At 56.8% G+C, this 18,744-nt stretch overlaps 2 protein-coding genes across 7 annotated transcripts; both read right to left on the minus strand.

Moving 5' to 3' along the window:
- Nucleotides 1–404: 404 nt before the first annotated feature.
- SSH3 (slingshot protein phosphatase 3) lies at nt 405–7,309 on the minus strand. 2 transcript variants are annotated; one of them, XM_006911031.3, is made up of 14 exons: nt 7,125–7,309; nt 6,631–6,668; nt 5,845–6,076; nt 4,852–4,970; nt 4,700–4,771; nt 4,315–4,380; nt 4,014–4,202; nt 3,829–3,922; nt 3,481–3,609; nt 3,354–3,400; nt 2,597–2,743; nt 2,233–2,433; nt 1,864–2,137; nt 405–1,449 (listed from the first exon to the last, which is right to left on the minus strand). In XM_006911031.3, exons 1-14 carry the CDS (start codon nt 7,188–7,190, stop codon nt 1,159–1,161), a joined length of 1,965 nt encoding a protein of 654 aa, XP_006911093.1. In that variant the 5' UTR covers nt 7,191–7,309; the 3' UTR covers nt 405–1,158. The 2 variants fall into 2 exon arrangements, with proteins under 2 accessions (XP_006911093.1, XP_015444139.1); XM_015588653.2 differs by having other exon boundaries at nt 6,631–6,671.
- A 1,024-nt stretch (nt 7,310–8,333) lies between these two features.
- Nucleotides 8,334–18,738, minus strand: ANKRD13D (ankyrin repeat domain 13D). 5 transcript variants are annotated; one of them, XM_006911032.2, is made up of 15 exons: nt 18,713–18,738; nt 18,016–18,151; nt 17,785–17,909; nt 16,970–17,015; nt 16,754–16,897; nt 16,339–16,528; nt 11,732–11,798; nt 11,237–11,318; nt 10,965–11,026; nt 10,739–10,869; nt 9,667–9,824; nt 9,452–9,568; nt 9,207–9,370; nt 9,038–9,129; nt 8,334–8,701 (listed from the first exon to the last, which is right to left on the minus strand). In XM_006911032.2, exons 3-15 carry the CDS (start codon nt 17,872–17,874, stop codon nt 8,488–8,490), a joined length of 1,557 nt encoding a protein of 518 aa, XP_006911094.1. In that variant the 5' UTR covers nt 17,875–17,909; nt 18,016–18,151; nt 18,713–18,738; the 3' UTR covers nt 8,334–8,487. The 5 variants fall into 5 exon arrangements, 4 of the variants coding, with proteins under 4 accessions (XP_006911094.1, XP_024902000.1, XP_024901997.1 ...); XM_025046232.1 differs by having other exon boundaries at nt 8,334–8,779; XM_025046229.1 differs by lacking the exon at nt 18,713–18,738 and having other exon boundaries at nt 8,334–8,779; nt 16,339–16,522; nt 18,016–18,700.
- Between the last annotated feature and the right edge of the window lie 6 nt (nt 18,739–18,744).

Here is an 18,744-nt window from a genome sequence, read left to right on the forward strand (position 1 = left end):
TGTGCTCAAAAACTAGCATCAAGTGTCCACAAGGAGCCTCAGCTTCTAGAACCGGCTTGGTCCTGTCCAGACAGGCGTTGGCAGCTTCCGTTTTCTCACAGGTAACTCCCTCCAGCTGTCCCAGCATAGCCAAGCACCTGCTGCCCAGTGTAGACTTGTTCCCCCACTGACTTGCCTGGGGGCGGGGGCGTGGGCAGCTAACCTTCACCCAGGCCCTGCCCTGAGATGAGGGAGATAGCCCTGGCCTCTCCCCTTCCCCATTCTTCCTCCCACCCCACCCCACCCCACCCCAAACAGGCCCATCCTGAGATACCTGGGAACTGTGAGGAGAATGTAGGGGGTGAGAGGCCAGACTCCTCAGGTAGCCAGAGAAGAACTGGACTGACAGGTAGACAGCCTTATCGTAAACTTGAACATAATATGAAAATTTTTTATTTCTAAGTACAAAGCCAGATACTATAGATTATGAAAAACTGGCCAGAGGCCGTGAAGGACAAAAAAGAAGACTCTCTTTGGCCTGGTGCCTTGTGGCCCAGGGTAGTGCCATGGGGTATGGGTGAGGGGCTGGGGGCAGCAGCAAGACTCTGGCAGGCTGTAGCGGGTGTGAGGGAGGCCAACCTGCCAGCCCCATCTGAGGACCCAGCCCTCTGCTCCTCAGAGCCTTCCAGGACTGGGGACTGAGGGCTGAGGTTACTCTCGTCCTTTGGGGGCCACCAGTTCTCTGGCCTAGACGGCCCCAGGAAAGAAGGGGTGGGGCAGGTATGAGGCAGACGGCAGTGGGTGACGGAGGGAACATGAGCCTTTCTGCATTGGGAAACTACGTTTTTCTGCATTGGGAAACTACGTTTTCTTCCGTGGCTGCAAGTGAGTGTTTCAGGCAGCAGTTGAGAATGACGCTAGTGCACTGCTGCCTCCCAAAGCACCTTCAGTCTCTCTGGCACATCCCATTTCAGAGAAGGTCTTGAGCCCTTGGACAGGTGGACGTGGGTCTGAGACTTAAGGCTGTAGGAGCTGAGGCTGTAGTGATGGGGGTCTGAGGCCTCCTGCAGGGGAGCTAAGGGGAGTGCAGACAGGCTGACAGGAGTGAGGGGTGCTGGTCCCAGGCGCTGTGTTCAGGCACCTCTACTGTGTCTAGGGGACACGGGCGTCTGTGAGGGCTCAGGCCTCTCCCTCCTCCCCACTGCCGTCCACGCTGGCCTGCCTCACCACCTTCCGGAACCTGGGTGTAGAGGAACGGCAAGCCTCCCTCTGCTCCTGCTCCTGCTCCTGCTCCTGGAAGGCCCGGGTCCGGCTGGCCACCAGTGCGGCGCTGTTGAGGGCAACCACAGACTGGCGAGAATTGAGGGCAGGCCAAGGCCCCTTGCGGACCCGCCGGCCTCCCTTAGCCTTTGAGAGCTGAGAGAAGGACCGTGGAGGGTCTTCGTCTGAAGACTCGTTTGATGAGAAAACCTGGGAGGGTGAAAGTATAGGGAAGAAGAGTCACAGGAGGTCCTTCCAGGGCAGGGCCATAGAGGCCAGAGCCTGGGGAAGGGCAGGTGCAGAATGTCTGCTTCATGAACACAAAAACCTGAGCTACGCACAGGGCTGACTCCCAAGGAGCCCCTCGATGCCCCCCGTCCCTCGATGCCCCCGTCCCACGACTGCTCTCCAGCTCCCATGGAAGGCAGCACTTACCCGCCCTCACTAGGTCTCCGCAGCTGCTCTGAAGGGACCATAGGGAGCTGCCCAGGGTATGGTCCCCATGCTCAGGTGCGCCCCCCCCACCAGGGTCGAAAGTCAAGCACTCACTTGTCCTGGTCTTTCTCCATCCTCCCGCCACCTGCTCCCTTCCTCTGGAGGACCTCCACCCAGCCCCAGCCTCACCTCTGGCAGGTCACCGGCCCCTGAGGCGCTCTCCAGCTCTGAGGGGGGCTCCAGGAGGCTGATGGACCTCATGACCCCACGGAGGTTGATGCGGGGCCGTGGCCCAGGCTCTTCTTTTGGAGTTGCCTGGCTCTGCTCCAACCCCATAGCCATCACCTCCCCACTGCCCCCTGGTTCTGGCGGAAGAGGTGGGAATGGTGTAGAGACCTCGGGGGCCAGGGGCTCCTCTGGGGAGGCCCCACCCACTTTCTGCTCCCAGACATGGCTCTGCCGGCTGTGAGGAGGTGGCTCCGGGTCAGCTCTGAGTGACCTGGCAGCCACCCCCCGCGCCCACCGCCACCACCCCTGTCCCCTTGCCCCGCACCATACCTGGCGGTCAGGATGCCCTGGTAGGTCTGCAGCTGGCGCAGGAAGCCGGGGTTGGGGCGGGCGATGGGCCGGAGCTCCTGCACGTGGCGCAGGGCCTGTTCCAGGCTCCAGCCGTACTGCTTCATGGCGTACGCTACCACTGTGGCCGCCGAGCGGCTGACTCCCATCTTGCAGTGGACTAGCACCCGGGTGCCCTGCGCTCTGTGGAGGCAGGACGGGTCAGCCCCGCTTCCCTGGCCCCTTGCTGCGGGCAGGGCAGGCGGCGGGCTCCCCATCCGGCAGAGGAGCAGGAAGGAAGGACCCCGAGGGCCAAAGCAGCCAGGAGGAAGGCATGGGTGCACAGCTGGGCTGGGGATAGCCCGACCTGGCGGCCTCCACAAAGCGGTGTGTCTCCTTCCAGTGGGGCAGCAGCTGGGCTGACTCCTCGTCCCAGAGGCGCACGTTGTGGTATACGAAGCGCTCGGGGTAGAAGTTGTCGATCTCTCGGGCCATGTTCAAGATGTGGCTGACCCTGCAGCAGGGATTGCAAGGCCGGGCTGACGTGGCCGAGGCCCGAGGCCCCAGGCCCACAGCCCGCTGCGTGTGTGTTTAGTTCTTCTTTCTGAGTCAGGAGGGGGCAGCACAGTTATGTTGGGAAGCTGCGATGACTGTGGCCCTGGGCCAGTCACCCCCGCGGGGCTCGTTTCTCTCCAGTCTGGGTAGTTGCTGGCGGCACTGCGACAGTGACCTGTCTGTTATTCTCAGAAGGCAGTCCGAGACCGACCTCTAAGCTACACTCATGGGGTGGGCATGCAGCAGCTGGCTGACAGACACCGTAGCAGGCTCCCCAGAAGCCCACGGTGGACAAATGACAGGAACCTATGGGAGCAGGCAGCCGGGTCCCCCGGGAGAGGGGCACTCCCATCTCCCCTTTACGGCATGGGGAGGGAGAAGAGTGGGCCAGGGAGCCGCTGCAAGCTGGCAGGGTGGCTGTTCTCCCGGCCGGCCTCGGGGGCGGGGTTGGAAGCAGAACTAACGGCTGCTGAGGGGACTCGGGGGGTTTCTGGCTAGGTGGCCCCTTAAGGGGAGGCCGAGCAATGGGGAAGGATGGGGTGCACAGTCGTGGGGGCCCGGAGCCCTGCCTGTTTCTCTGCAGCTCCTCCAGGTTCGCCGCATTCCACTCCGAGCCCTAGGGACAGGGAGGGAAGCGTCATTCTCCCTCCGCCCCGCTGAGGCCTCCTCCTCTCCCACCCCTCCCGTGCAGCTCACCAGGTAGAGGTGCGGGAAGATTCGGGAGGCCCGGTCCTGCTGGGCCATGAGCAGCAGCATCTGGTTATCGATGAAGTCGCGGTACTGTTGGAGAGGGCGGCCCAGCCGCAGCTCCAGGGCCTGGCGGATCTGCAGGCGGGAAGGAGAGGAGAGGCTCAGGGGCCTCTGAGGACAGTCCCCTGTCCCATCCAGACAGAGGGGCTGAGGCCAAGCATCTGGGAGTGGCTCAGGACAGGAGGAAAGCCAGGTGGGATGGCTCCAAGGAGAGTAACACCCAGGGCCCCAGTGGAGGGTCCCCTCCAACCCATCCGGGCCCAGCTCACTCCCCAGCCCCAGCACCCAGCCCACCTCCTTAGAAGTGATGCTCTCCAGGTCACTCGTGTCCAGCACCTTCCACAGCTCGGCCCGGATGGCCTGCTCCATCTGCTCCTGTTCCAAGGGCCTGGGAGCCGAGCCGGTCAGTTCAGGGTCCCCTTTCCCACTCCGCCATAGCACACCCCTTCCCCCCAGCTTCCACCCCTCCCTGCACTGACCTGCCAGGCTCGGTGCTGGGAGGCCGCAGAGACTCCAGGTCGGCCATGGCCATCCACTCGTTGAGACAGCTCTGGTCAGAGTTCAATCTGCCCTCATAGTGGCTGGCCCAGGTGAGGGCACTGCCCCCTGGCACAAGACCACTTCCTAGAGCCACCTCACATGCCTGGTGCAACACCTGGAGTGTGGCCCTGGGGCAGAGGAAAGGCCGGGTCACACTGTCCTCCCTGCTGCCCCTCCCCAGACCCTGCAGCCATCTCTGAGGAGAGGAGGCCCGTCCAGAGCTGGACCACCCCCGCTTACCACATGGTCTGGATGGAGATCGGCTTGAAGATCCGGCTCTGCCCACCAGACGTCACACTGAAGCCCCTGCCGGAGACCAGGCGTGGGTGGAACCCCACTCCAGGCTCTGGGACAGAGCCCCTGAGAGGCCCGCTCACTAACCACCTCTTGAGGCTGGTCCTCAATATGTACACATCATCTGAACTTCAGAATAAGCCCCTTTTGCCAGATATGGGGCAGTGACTTGCCCAGGATCAAACAGTGACTCTCAGGCAGAGCTGAGAGCAGCCCCAGGCCGCAGACACCCAGCCCGGCGCCCCTGCCCCACCCCACGCACCACACTTGGCCACTCCACCCTCCCGTCCCTCCTCTCTCCTTTCTCCTCCCTCCAGTTGCAACCTCTTACCCGTCTCCATCTAGGTACACCTGGGTGTCACTCCAGAGAGGCAAGACCAGGCCCAGGGTGCAGCTGGGGGAGCTGGCAGGACACAGAGGGAAAGCCATTGTCCCCCAGCGCTTCACCTCCTAGCCCCCCTCCCTTCCTCTCCCTGCTCCCACCTGCTATCAGGGAAGTCCACCCCCAGGAGGACTGTCTCATCCTGGCTCACATGATCTGTTGTGGAAACTACCAGCAAGTAGCGGAGCCGGGGGGGCCGTGCTGCCTCCAGCTGGGCTGCCTGGAGGGATGGGGAGAGAGGAGCCCAGGGTCACAGTGGCCCAGAGGACCCCACTTCTCCACCTGTACACACACCGGGCCTAGGACAGACCCACTGCCACGGGCTCACTCCACACCTATCCCCTTCTTCCCAGAACCCAGATCAGTGGTTACATTCCAGTGGGTTCCAAGTTCTGGATTTCACGGTCCAACAAAATGTTTAAAAAGGTTTTCCTTAAAGGGGGTGTGTGTGGAAGAAGGGGAGAATGAGCCTGACATAGATTGCCCGTTTTTATTTCTGCCTAGGAAGGAGGTTAAAAAAACCCTTTCACTTGTCATTGCCATCATTTCATTCAAGAAACATCTCTCAGCAAAGAAACATTAAGAACACAACCTCACAGTAAAAAGACAGCTTCAGTGGAATAAATTCAGCCTTACGAAAGACTACATCTTTTTTTCCCCATTTTGCTGCGGACAGTGAGGAGCCCCACAGGAGCTGGGCCTCCCACTGCCACCTATGTCCTGTTGCCCCATGGGCCCCTCCAGCACACCAGCTCCCGGTGGGTGCTGGGCAGGCCCCCTGAGCACCGGTCCATCTACGGACAACTCACAGGCAGGAAGGTCTTGCTGTGGCTGCGCAGAAACAGGCCCCTGTGGAATCCCAGCTCTTGGGCCTCCCTGGGCCCTGCGGGCTCACGCAGGACAAACCGCCCTGTCCTTCCCCAGCCCTCCAGAGACCTGAAGACAGGCCCTTGCCCTGTTAAAACAACTCCAGCTGAAACGGCAGGGTTGCAGGGCTTTGGATAACTGCTTCACGCCCCAGGGTGGGCCCTGCCCTCACACACTGCGCTCTGTCCTCTCCTGTTCCCACCGCGGGGCTCTGGACGGCCACTCACCAGGCGGATGTCATCCTGCGGCCTCAGCAGCTCTACCATGAGGTGGAGGTGCTGTCTCTGCTCCTGCTTCTGGGGACTCTGCAGCCCATGCCTGTCGTCTGTCTGATCCCTGTGGAGCTGCTCTTCCCCTGGGGCTTCCTTCGCTGGCTCGTGGCTGGGCTCAGCTGCATCTCCACTGTCCCCTCCGTCCTGCAGTCCCAGGACAGCCCCATGGAGCACTGCAAAGCTCTGCCTGTCAGGGCAGTGGCGAAACCGTTATGACCTGTCGTACCCCTTAGGGCAGGGGCACGTCAGAATCACCTGGAGGGCCTGGTAAAACAGGTGTTGGGCCCCGTCCTAACAGTCAGTAGGTCTGGAGTGGCAGCCCGAGAATGTGAATTTCCAACCAGTTTCCAGGGGGTGCGGCCACCACACTTTGAAAGCCACTGCCTCACAGGCTCTCAAGCCCCTAGCCCATCTATTCTTATCTGAGGGGTCTGGGGGGTTGCTCCCTTTCCCTTACCACCTGTCTAATTCAGGCCCTGTTGTCCCATCCTGTCCTTTGGCTTGTGACCACTGGCCTGAGCCAGGCTCTAATGTAGTGGGTGAAGGAGCCCCAGCTGACCAGGGGTAAGATGAAAGCAAAGGCAACCAGGTGAGCACCGCAAGCCGGCCCACCCGCCTGCCGTTCCCACTGGCGACACTGCCCCACATATCCAGTAGTTGGCTTTGGCCGCGAGCCCTCCATGACGGCAGTGGCCAGGCCCGGCGGCTGGATGACTGACTGCGTTGAGGCGAAGCTCTCACCTTCGTTGGAGCCGGCTTCTCCGCTTGGAGACTTGGTCCTGCTGGGAAAGGGGCCCCAGGGTGCAGTGAGGATGGGGAAGGTCTCTCAGGTATGCTGGGGTGGGGGGATCACCTCCAGAGAATGGAACTAGAAAAGGTGTCAGATACCCTTCCCACCCTTGTCTACTCTCCACCGGAGGCACTGGGGGGTCCTGGGCCCAGGTCTAGCTAGGAAAGCAGGGGGTTAAAGGTGGGTGGGGTGCTAGTGTTTGGCACAGGTCTGGGCCAGGAGGGAGGTTAGGCCTCCGTACGCTTGCGCTCAGGGAGCTGATTCTTGACTCAGTCCGAGTTCTTGGGCGTCTAGGGACCCCCCAGCCCCCTCTAGCCTGAGCCTTGGGGTCCCCCTCCACACACCCCCAGGCTTGCGGGACGGCTGCCCCTGGGCAGGATGCGCTTCCCCCAGGCCCAGCAGGCAGCCAACTGCGTGGGCAGGACCACAGCAAAGTGAGACTCACCGCGGGCCCCACAGGTGTGGAGCAGCCACTGGCCGGGGGCGAGCGGCTCACTGTTACCAGGGCCATGGGCCAGGCCGGGGGCACCTGGGCCAGCACTGGGCACAGAGCCCTCCCACAGCCGCCTGGACAGTCCCTGCCCAGCAGGACCAGGAAGGAGAGAGCGGAGCCACCAGGGCCTGGCACCTCCTCGGGGGCGGCCCTTAAAGGGCCAGACACCCCTCCAGCCCAGCCGGTGGAGCCAACACCAAGTGGCCGCCGCCCCTCCCCTGGCGTCTCCCCAGGTTCTGCCCACCTCCCCCACCACCGCCCACCCCCCAAACACGTTGGGGGCGGAGCCGAGGCTGGGCGCAGGTGCCAGCGAGGCGACCAGCAGGGAAGGAGCCGTTGGTATGGCAGCTTTCCGTCTGCGCCCGGCTGGGGTTCGGTCCTTCCTCCCAAGAAGCACACCTGGCCCTGCCCTCCCTGCCCCGCCCAGTTAGGTCACCTGAGCTCTGCTTTGGGCCTCAATTGTTCAGTTACCCAGCAGAGAGGGGCCCTAGGGAGGCAGTTGCTGGAGGACACAGGTCTTGGATAGGATCAGACGCTGTGCGTCTTAAGTGGGGAGGGGCACCCCAAACGTATTTCTCCATGCTGGTTGGCCCTCATGCTTCCACTCCCTGCATGAATCACTGGGAGACATGCAAAGCTTCAGGGGAAATCAGCTGGGATTTAGAACCCGAGGCCCACAGGGGATCCTCAGGGCCACCCTGGGCCTTCAGCGCAGGGCTGAGCAGGGTCACAGCTGCAGCAGGGAGGTGACTCGCCCAAAGCCACTCCGATAGAACACGCTGGAATAGGAGCGGGAGCCCAGGCCGGGGGTGCAGGGGGCTCTGGCTGTAAGTAGTCCGAAGGCCAGCCTTGCCCCTTCCCTGGCAGGAGCATGAGTGGGTTCTGGGAAAGCCAGACTGGGTGGCAGGTGAAAGCTGGGTCTCCAGTAGGTGAGACAGGGCTCAGGAGCACCTCCTCTAAGGGCACTGGGCACATGTTTCTTCATTTTACCTCCCAGAAGCCATGGGGAGTGGGAGGTGGTCTCATTTTACAGCTGAAGAAACAGCCTCAGAGAGGCTAAGGGAGCCACGGCCAGGATTCGAACCCCGGTCTCAGGCCATCGCCCGTGGTCTCCCCTCAGCGCCCCACCCCCCAGTATTCCCCCATTGAGCGGAGCAAGCCTGCTGCTGAAGGTCTCTTTATTTCCATCTTGGTCTCCAGCGCAAGCCCACCCCCAGGGCTCCAGGCCCCAAACTCAGCAGCAGACAGTTTATAAATAAATAAGTTAGAAAAGCGGGTGGGAGAGCGGCCCAGACAGCCCTCCCAGGCCAGGCGCTCAGTGCTCTGTGAGCGAGAGCCGCAGGATCCGCTGCAAGTCTTCCTCTTCCTGCTGCCCTCGCCGCTCACGCTCCTCCTGTTCCCGCGAGGACAACTCCAGGGCCAGGCGGAGCTGCTCCTCAAAGCTTGGGGGCGGCAGGGCAGAGGGCGTCCTATGAGGGGATCCCGGACCCCTGGGCTCTGTGGACATCCTCAGGCTTTCCTGGAGGGCCCTTCCAGGCAAGGCGTGAGAGGGAGAGCAGACCAGTGAGCACCAAGGCTCGGGGAGGAGGCCAAGGGCTGGGACATGGCTTCGGAGGACAAAGACAAAGACAGGGTGGCTGGAACCTGGGAGACCAGAGAGAAGGTAGGGCCCTGTCTCCCCATCCTGCATGCTGCCTTCAGTGGTGGGCAGAAATGCTGATGGAGAGTGACCCTGAAGAGGGCAGGGGTCCTGGGACCAGCACCTGCCTGCTACCCACCCTCACGAGCCGAGGACTGCTGGCTGGCAGGTCCCTGAGGCAGGGCAGGACTGAGACATGGACCCGATAGGTCCCAGAGGGCCTCACCGCTCCAGCTGACGCTGCTCCTCATACGCCGTGGCTTGGGGAGGAGGGTGGGCACCAGGCCGAGTGTTGGTCAGGGCTTCCCAGACAGTCACCTACGGCACCAGGAGCCCAGAGCTGTCACCTCTGCTGGCCCAGTGCCCAGCCAGGGCCTAGCCCTACGTGTGCCCACCTGCTCCGCCTCCGTGCCCGCCTCGAGCAGGCTCTGCTGGATGGCGAACTGCAGCAGGTCGTCGTCTTCGTCACGGAGGGGCTCACTGCGCTCCGCGCCCAGCACGCTGTACCCCTCAGGCACCTCGAACACAGCGGGGTCCACCTCACACGGGAAAGGGCTCCCTGGGTGGCAGAGGGGCCACACTCAGCCCCCAGGACCCAGAGGCCAGACGCCGTGCCACCCCCTCCCTCCCGCACTGCTACCTGGAGCTTCGACAGCAGAGCCAGGGGCCGGCACCCACACTGAGCTCAGCGGCTCGTCACAGCCACACAGGTTGCCGAAGGTGATGCGGGCGTTGAGCACGTGGAAAAGGGGAATCTCTGGGAGGGAAGCCAAGCCTGAGCTGCTGCAGCAGGGGCCCACCTGTGCCTGGCCCCCGCGGCCGCGCGTACCCCAGCCCCTGGGGCCGCCCTCTCACCAATCTTGACCGGGAAGCCGGGTGGGAGGCGCAAGGTGATGAAGTCTCGCAGCTTGGCAAAGTGAGCATTGCTGATGGCCATTAGGTCGATGATAGGTGTCACCTGGTCACCCAGGGACAGCGGGTGCTCCTCACTCAGCCACAGTGTTGCCTTGAACCTGCCCAGCCGACCGAGGACGTGGGCTGAGGAACCTCTGGTAGCCCCTCTGCTAAGGCCCATTCACTCTGGACAGCTGCCTTTACTCACGCCCTCCGCCTGGCCTGGGGCACCCTCCTCTCTGCTCAGCTGCTCCTGGCCGCCTCCCCGGGAGTGTGTGTCCTTCTGGCCCTTTGGCCTGAGCTGCCCCCAGACCCTGGGTCCAGACTAGAGCCTACAGTGGTTTGTGCCAGCTCAACCTGTCTAGACGAGGGTGGGGCTGGGCTGCCGGCTTCAGTCTGGGCCTCATCTGCAGCCCTGTTCTCAGCCCACAGCTGGCCAGCGCCTCACACTCTGCCATACTTTGGGTTCCAGCACAGACCAGGGGTCAGGACCGACGGGGTTCGAATCCACTGGGCGGCTGAGAAAGGCCACAGCAGGTCCCCAGGAAGGTGCTGGGCCCATCGTAAGCCGTGTCATGGGCCATCAGACCCTCACGGTACCCCTGTGGGGAGGCAGCCAGTGCGACTGTTCTCATTTACTGAGGAGACGCTCTTGCAGGGGGAGACGTTTCCACAGGCCGCAAAGCCAGGAGGTGGCAGAGCAGCGGCCCCTTCCCACTCTGCAAGCTGGCCCCCCGCAAGTATGCGTTACACTGAACAGAAAACGATACATGGGTGGTGCTGCCCACTCGTTCATTCACTCGTCAAAGAACAGCGACCAGTCCTCTGGGCCAAGCCCCGAGCTGGGTGCCCAGGACCATGGATAAGACGGACCCGGCTCCTGCCCCCAGGAAGTGGAGGAGGGAAACCAGCTGGGTGAGTGGGGCCCCCATTCCGGTGGGCCCCACGTGTGACAGGAGTCTGCTAGGGCTCAGAAGAAGCAAGCAGGGTCCCTGTCCTTGAGGGCAGTCTCCAGCCAGCCCCCTGACCTCACCTCTGTACTTTGCTGGACATCTCGATGGGGCGGCCGATGTTCCGCGACTCCAGGCTGAAGTTGGGGTCAAAGTATTCATCGGGGGAAATGGCTGTGGGGTTGGTGGGGCTGGCTGCCTGCTGCACGGGAGCCTGGGTAGGCCCCGGGACCTGGCTTAGCGCTCGGGATGGCGCCTGCCTGGCCCCGCCCAGTGGCCCCCAGCCCCTGACCCCCAGCCCTGGCTCACCCCGTTGTGGGAGGAGTGCTGCTGGGCCATCCCGAGGAAGGACTGGAATGGAGTCTTTCCCCCTAAGGAGAAGGGTGGGAGCCATGAGGGGGCTTTGGGCCACTGCCCCCAGACTGCCGCCCTCCACCCTGGGAGCCTCTTGTCGAGTGGGAGACGGAGCAGATAGCAATGAGGTGGCCTCCCAGCTTGCCCCAGATACTCTGGCCCGCCCAGACCAGGGCGACCCCACCGCATGGAGTAACTGGGCAGGAGGCAGGCGCACCTGGGTTTACCTTTGCTCCTCGACTTGTCCTGATCAGACAGGTGCTCTGTGCGTGTGCGTGTCACCAGCTCCACATTGGTGGCACTGTACACCTGGGGAGCAGGAGGAATACAAGGGGAGCTGGGGGCTCAGGGCCTGTTCCCCATACTCAGCCTCACCAGCACAGGACCCAAGTCCTCCTGTCCCCAGGAACAGATGACATCTCACTCCCCACAGTGGGGGTGGCAGGGTCTGAACCCCGGGGAGTCACTAATGAGAGGAAAATGGTCCTCGTTTCATCTTGGTGTCTTGGGCGGGGGCCCAGGCTGGGGGCCCGTGCTGTGGGTGATCCCTACGTGCTCGGCAGGGGCTGGGTGCTCAGGTCCCACTGAGTTCCCACGGCCGCGCAGGGCTTTCAGAGCCCACAGGCTACTCTGTCTCTCCCTCCACTTGGGTGGCTGTGGAGAAGGGGCGGAGTTCCTGGGCCTTGTCTCCTACCCAAGCCCCCACCACCAGCCTCTCCTGCCTTGGCCTCGTAGCCGCTAACGGTTTCCATCTTCTCAGACCGCCAGCCCCAGATACCACATTTGTTCCTGAAACAGACCAAACGGGAGCTGGTGAGGACCTACACCCCTCAATCCGGGCCAAAGCCTTCCCTTCTAAAGACCCCCTCTGATTAGCCTTCTCACTGTGAGGCACGCAGGGGCCTTGAAGAGGGTGCCTGGAGAGCTGGGACAGCTGGACATGAACTGGGGACTAGAGATTACTAGGGAATTACTGTTAATTTTGTTAGCTATGTTAATGGTGTTGGGGCTGGGTTTAAAAAACACCCTTATTTGGCTAGAGTCATGTGTGGAACCATTTAATGGTGAAATGATATGGTATCTGGGATGTGCTTTGAAACAGTCCAAGGCAAAAGAAAAAAAGATGAAGGATCAATTCAACAAGATTGGCAAGATGTTGATAAAGGCTGAAGTTGAGTGATGAGTACATTATACTTTTCTCTCTTCTTTCCATAATGAAAAGTTAAAAATAAAAGTATGTCTGACTCAACAATAATAGTTGGAGACGTCAATACCCTATTTTCAATAATGGATAGAAGATTAACAGTAGAAGATTAATAAGTAGACAGAAGATCAACAAGGAAACAGGACTTGAACAACACCATAAACTAGACTTAATAGACTTCCTTAAAACACTCCACCCAACAGTCACAGAATACACATTCTTCTCAAGTGCACATGGAACATTCATTCATCAGGACATAAAAGCCTCAGTAGAATTTAAAAGAAATCAAACAATGTATGTTCTCCGATCACAATGAAATGAAATTAGAAATCAATAACAGAAAAAAGATTTCGGAAATTCACAAATATGGGAAAGTAAACAACACACTCCCAAATAACCAAAGGATCGAAGAATAAATCAAAAAGGAAATTAAAACATACTTTGAAATGACTGGAAATGAAGATACAACATATCGAAACTTTTATGGGACACAGATAAAGCAGTGCTCAGAGAGAAAGTCATAGGTGTAAACAACAAGAAAGAAGAAAGATCTCAAATCGATAACCTTACTTTCTATATTAAGACATTTCTATATTAAGAGCACACTAAATCCACAGCAAGCAGAAAGAATAAATATTAGAGTGAAAAATTAATGAAATACAGAATGGAAAAACAATAAAAAAAAATCAATTAAACCAAAAGTTGGTTCTTTGACAAGATCAACAGAATTGGCAAACCTTTGGCTAGACTGGCCAAGAAAAGACATAACTCAAATTACTAGAATCAAAAACAAAAGAGAGAGCATTACTACTGACATTACAGAATAAAAAGGATCATAAAAGAATTCAACAAGCAATTGTGCCCAAATTAGATAATTTAGATTAAATGGACAAATCCAAAAGAGACAAAAACAAACAAAACGAACTCAAGAAGAAATAATCTAATAGACCTGTAACAAATAAAGAGATTAAAGTGGTAAAAAAAAAAAACTACCCATAAAGAAAAACCCAAGCCCAGATGGCTTCACCAATGAATCTCACCAAACATTTAAAGAAGAATTAATGTCAATTATTCACAAACTCTTGCAAAAAAGAGACAAGGGGGGTGATACTGCCTAACGCATTCTATGAGGCATTGCCCGGATACTACAACCAAAGACATCACAAAATAAATAAATAAATAAATAAATAAATAATAAAGAAAAAAAAACTACGGACCAATATTCCTCATGAATATGAACACAAAATACTAGCTAACCATATCTAGCTACATATGAAAAGAATTATACACCATGACCAAGTGGAATTTATCCCAAGAATACAAGGTTGGTTCAATTACTGAAAATCAATTGATGTAACACGTATCAATAGAATACAAATAAAAATCACAGGATCGTATCGATAGATGCAGAAAAAGCATGTGACAAAATTCAAATCCTTTCATGATAACAACACTCAACTTACTAGGAATAGTAGAGAACTTCTTCAATCTGATAAAGGGTACCCACAACTAACATCATACTTAATGGTGAAAGACTAAATGCTTTTCCCCTAAGGTCAGAAACAAGATAAAAATGTCTGCTCTTGCCACTTCCATTCAACATTCTACTGGAGGTTCTAGCTGAAATAATTAGACAAGAAAAAGAAATAAAAGGCATCTAGGTTGGAAAGAAAGAAGTAATACTATCTCTATTAAGAGATGACGTGATCTTACGTATAAAAAATAATAAGAAAGCCACTAAAAACCCATTAAAACAAAAAATGAGGTTTTTGAGTTTAGCAAGGTTGTAGGATATAAGATCAACATACAAAAATCAATTGTATTGTTATAGATTTGCAATGAACAATTCAAAAATGTAATAAAGAAATAATTCCATTTATGGTAGCATCAAAAAGAATAAAATACTTGGGATAAATTTATCAAAAGAAGTACAAACTTCTTTTGTACTTCTGTTGTTCAAGTTGACCCTTGAACAACACGGTGGGGTGGTGGTCCAATCCCCATGCAACTGAAAATCCATATAACTGTCGACTCCCTCAAAACTTTACTGCAGTCTACTCTTCGCATCCTCAGTTGGATGCAACCACCTGAGGTTAGGAATCTGTAGTGGGGAAACCACAGTTGGGAATTAGAATCAGAATCCCACTTGACTTCTTTGTAGAAATTAACAAGCTAAATCAGGAATTCATATGAAATTACAGGACCCAGAATACCCAAAATAATCCTGAGAAAGATGAACAAAGTCAGAAGACTCACACTTTTCCAATTTCAAAACTTACTACAAAACAATACCAATTAAGATCGTGTGGTACTGGTACAAAGATAGACATATAGATCGATGAAATAAAACTGAGAGTCCAGAAATAAACCCATACATCCATGGTCAATCGATTTTCCACAAGGATGCCACAACCATTCAATGGGAAAACAACAATCTTTTTTAACAAATCGTGCTCAGACAATTAGATAGTCACATGTAAAAGAATTTATAAATTCCCGCCATGTATAAATATTAACTCAAAGGGGATCAACGACCTGAATGTAAGAGCTAAAAGTATAAAACTTTCAGAAGAAAACAAAGAAGAAAATCTTCATGACTTTGGATTTGGCAAAGTATTGTTAGATGTAAAACTAAAAGCACAAACAACAAAAGAAAAAACAGATAAACTGAACTTCATAAAAATTAGAAACTTTTGTGCTTCAAAGGACACCATCAAGAAAGTGAAAGACAACTCACAGAATGGGAGAAAGTATTTGCGAATCGTACATCTGATAAGGGATTTATATCTAGAATTAATAAAGAACTCTTACAACCCAATAATAAGAGATAACTCGATTTTTTAAATGGGCAAAGGGTCCAAATAGACACTTCTCCAAAGAAGATATACAAATGGCTAATAAGCACACGAAAAGGTGTTCGACATCATTTGCATTTTGAAAATGCAAATCAAAACCACAATGAGATAGCACTTCACACTTGATAGAACAGTTCTAATCCAAAAATAAGTAAATAAGCGAACAATAAGTGTTGGTGAGGATGTGGAGAAACTAGAACCCTCAGACACTGCAGGTGGGACTATGAAATACTACAGCCCCTTTGGTAAACGGCCTGACAGTTCTTCAAACAATTAAACATCCAGTTAGCACATGACCCAGCAACTTCACTCCTAAGTAGATACCCAGGAGAAACAAAAACAGGTGTTCACACAAAAATTTGTACACTAATGTATATGGCAGCATTATTCATAATGGTTGAAAGGTGGAAATAATCCTGATTTCTGTTGATGGATGACCGAGCAAAATGTGGTATATTCAGCCACAAAAGGAAACAAAATAGTTATATGCCACATTTTGGTTGAACTTTGAAAACAGTCATGCTAAGTAAAAGAAGCTAGTTACAAAAGATCACTTATTATATGATTCTATTTATAGGAAACGTACAGAATAGAAAAATCTAGAGACAGAAAGTAGATTAGTAGTTGCTGAGGGCTGAGGGAGGGGATGAGGGGATGGGAGTGGTAGCTAAAGGATACAAGGTTTCTTTTTTGAGGTGATGAAATAGTCTAAAACTGACTGTGGTGATGGCTGTAGATCTGTGAATGTACTAAAAACCACTGAATTGTACACTTTAAATAGGTGAACTGTACAGTATATGAAAATTATCTCAACCAAACTGTTTTTTTCTTTTTAAGGGTTTCCGGAGCCTGTTTTTGGAACTGGGGCACATGTTGTCACAGAAATGATGGTCTGGCTGGAAGGGTCAGGTTCCTGCGCTACCAAAGGACCCTGGCCTGACACAGCCGTACGACTGAGAGAACTGCGGTGCAAAGGGCTGCCCTGAACCACAGCCTAAAGCATTTTTACGAGAAAACATGTAAGGTCAGGTGTCAAGGAACTGGGGACACTCTGACCTAGCCTCCTCCCCAGGAAGACAGCTGCCAGGACAGACAGGCACGCGGGGACTCAGAGGTTGCCAGAGGATGTGCGGGCAGTCTGGGCGAGGCACTGGGCCTGCAGTGACCCGCTCCCTGATCTGAGTGGCCTCTGCGAGTGGCTCAGCCTCCCAGAGGCCTGAACCAGGAGCCTCAAGGGCACCGCCAGCAGTGTGGCCAGGCCCCAACTAACCTCTCGAAGGCCACGTTGCGAGTGTCCAGGTGAGTGGAGACGATAGGAGAGGTGAGGCGGCTGGCCACATGCTCCTCACTGGGCCGCATGGCGGCCAGCAGCGCTTCTGGCTCATGCACGGCGAGCCCCAGCGTCTCCGTGTGCACCACCTGCCGGTCGTGGTCCACTTCCATCACCAGGGCTCCTGCCTCTGCCAGGTGGGTGGATGCGGACAAGTCAGTGCTAGGCACCAAGCAGCAGGTGGGAGGCCATCATGCTGCCTCAGCCCCCTGCTGCTCAGAGGGTGCGGCCTCAGCCCTGGGTCCCCTCCACCCCAACCTTGTTTCCATATCTGGAGAGTGGACAGAAAGGACAGCGTCACCTCGTAAGCCCCAGGAGAGACTTGGAAGCCACAGCGAGCCCCCGCTGAGCTCACCCTGGCCCTTGAAAATGAAGCTCCTCCGGCCACGCTGCCAGGTCATGTGCTCAAAGCCCAGGAGACTGGTGTCCACGCGCAGGCTCTCGCCCCGCTTCCACACACGGTACACGTCACTTGGGCACATCTTGGACACCAGGGGCACTGCGGAGGGCACAGAGGTCACTGAGGTTCTCACCCAAAGGCCCTCCCCCAGGCCGAGCAGCCCCCACTCACCCCAGCTGGTGAACTCCCACTTCATCTCCACGTAGAAGTCGGGAGCCTGAGATAGACCAGAGGGCCTGTCAGGGCCCTGACGGGTGCCGGGGGCCAGTGGGCCGGGGGCTCCTTGTCCACAGGTCCTCTTCTGGGAGCCCACCCTTCGGCAAGTCCTGACGCACTTCCATGGCTCTGCCGTAGCCCCACCCCCACCAAACCCCACTCAGGAAAGGGTGGGCCACGTGGGGCCCTAAAAAGTCTTCAGGCAATCAGGCTGTAGGCATCTGGAGGCCTGGGGGCCAGTCTCCACCTGGCCACTAGCCCTCTGGGGGGCCCTGGGGGAGCACCTGTCTGCTCATCTGTAAAGAGGGCACAGGGGCCCCTTGAGGGCCTGCCCCTGGGGGGGAGCAGGAGATAGTGTGCTCTCTCAGCTCACCTCTGCCCCGCCCCCCAAAGTTTGAAAAGCGGGGACAGATAATCCAGGAATCCAGGCCACGTCAGTGAAGTCGGGTGAAACCCTCCCTCCAGAAAATCTGCATTCACCAGGGGGCCCGTGGTGTAAAGCTCTGTTGAGATTTCTGGCACTAGGGGACCCTCAAGGCCAGCTGAGGGTCTCCTCCCAAAGGTCCCACTTTCATCTGCGTGGCCCTGGGCTGAGGTCAAAAGAGAGGGACCTCGCTGAGAGTGTCAGGAAAGCATGCTGCACAGGCTGGGTGCCCTTCCAAGGCCAGGCCTGTCACGAGTGACGAGGGTGACCCCCATGCAGTCTGTCACTGCCCCCTGCCATGGCACGCCACCCCTCTTCCTGGCCACACTCCTCTGCCCTGCTGCACCTGGCGGAGTTTGTTGAGCAGTTCCGGAATGCCAGCCAGCCTCTGTGTGGCCCTCTGGTAGTCCCGGTACTGGAGCACCAGCTGCACCATCTCAGGGTCCCCAGTACTGACCGCCTCCTGCAGGACTGGGGGCACCGGGCTGCTGAGGGGTGCTCTCTGAAAGTCCCCGGGAATGGCCACTCGCCAACCCCGCTGCTAGCCTCAAGAGAGCCCCTTTGCCCTCTGCAGTACCTGCCCAGCCCTGGCAGCTCTCTTTGCCCACGTTGGCATTGTGTCGAAGGAGGACTCTCACAGACTCCAGGTTCCCCAAGGACACGGCCAGCTCCAGGGGAGTGCGCCCCCGGGGGTCCTCCTGTTCAATGTCGTGCTGGGGGAGATGCGACACTCAGCACAGGGCAAGTAAGGAGAGGCAGAGACAAGACCACTGGGCTGAACAGGGTTGGGAGTCACTGCGCGAAGTAAGGCAGACAGGCAGTGGAAATGGCAGGGGGTGGCCTACTTGTCCCCGCAGGGATGGGGAGGGGGCAGGTGGGAAGGGCCTGTCCACCTCTCCTGTGCTCTGTCAGGGTCAGAGCTAGGGGTCCGGTAGAGGGGCCTGGTCAGGCAGAGGCGGAGCTGCGATGTCAAGAGTTTGGACCGGCCTGGGGACCAGGTCTGCGCTGCTCCTTCTCAGCCTGGCTCAGGGGTGCTGCGGCGCGAGGTCAGGGGCTGGATGCAGTGCGCAGCGAGGAGATGGGCGAGGCCCAGCGCTGGGGGGCGAGGCCGGAGGCTCAAGCACAGGGGGAGGTCACCTAGGCTTCGGATTGGGCCGGGGAGGGTGCGCTGGGAATCGCTGCGGCGCCGAGCAGGGGCGGGAGGCCTTCAGGATGGAGGCCACAGCTTTGGGTAGGGGACGCGGAGGACGGCCCGGGTGCCCGGCGGGCCTCACCTGGCGGCTGTGCAGGGCGGCCTCCAGTTCGC

Source organism: Pteropus alecto, unplaced genomic scaffold (genome assembly GCF_000325575.1).
Source record: "Pteropus alecto unplaced genomic scaffold, ASM32557v1 scaffold43, whole genome shotgun sequence".
NCBI classification, from domain to species: domain Eukaryota; kingdom Metazoa; phylum Chordata; class Mammalia; order Chiroptera; family Pteropodidae; genus Pteropus; species Pteropus alecto.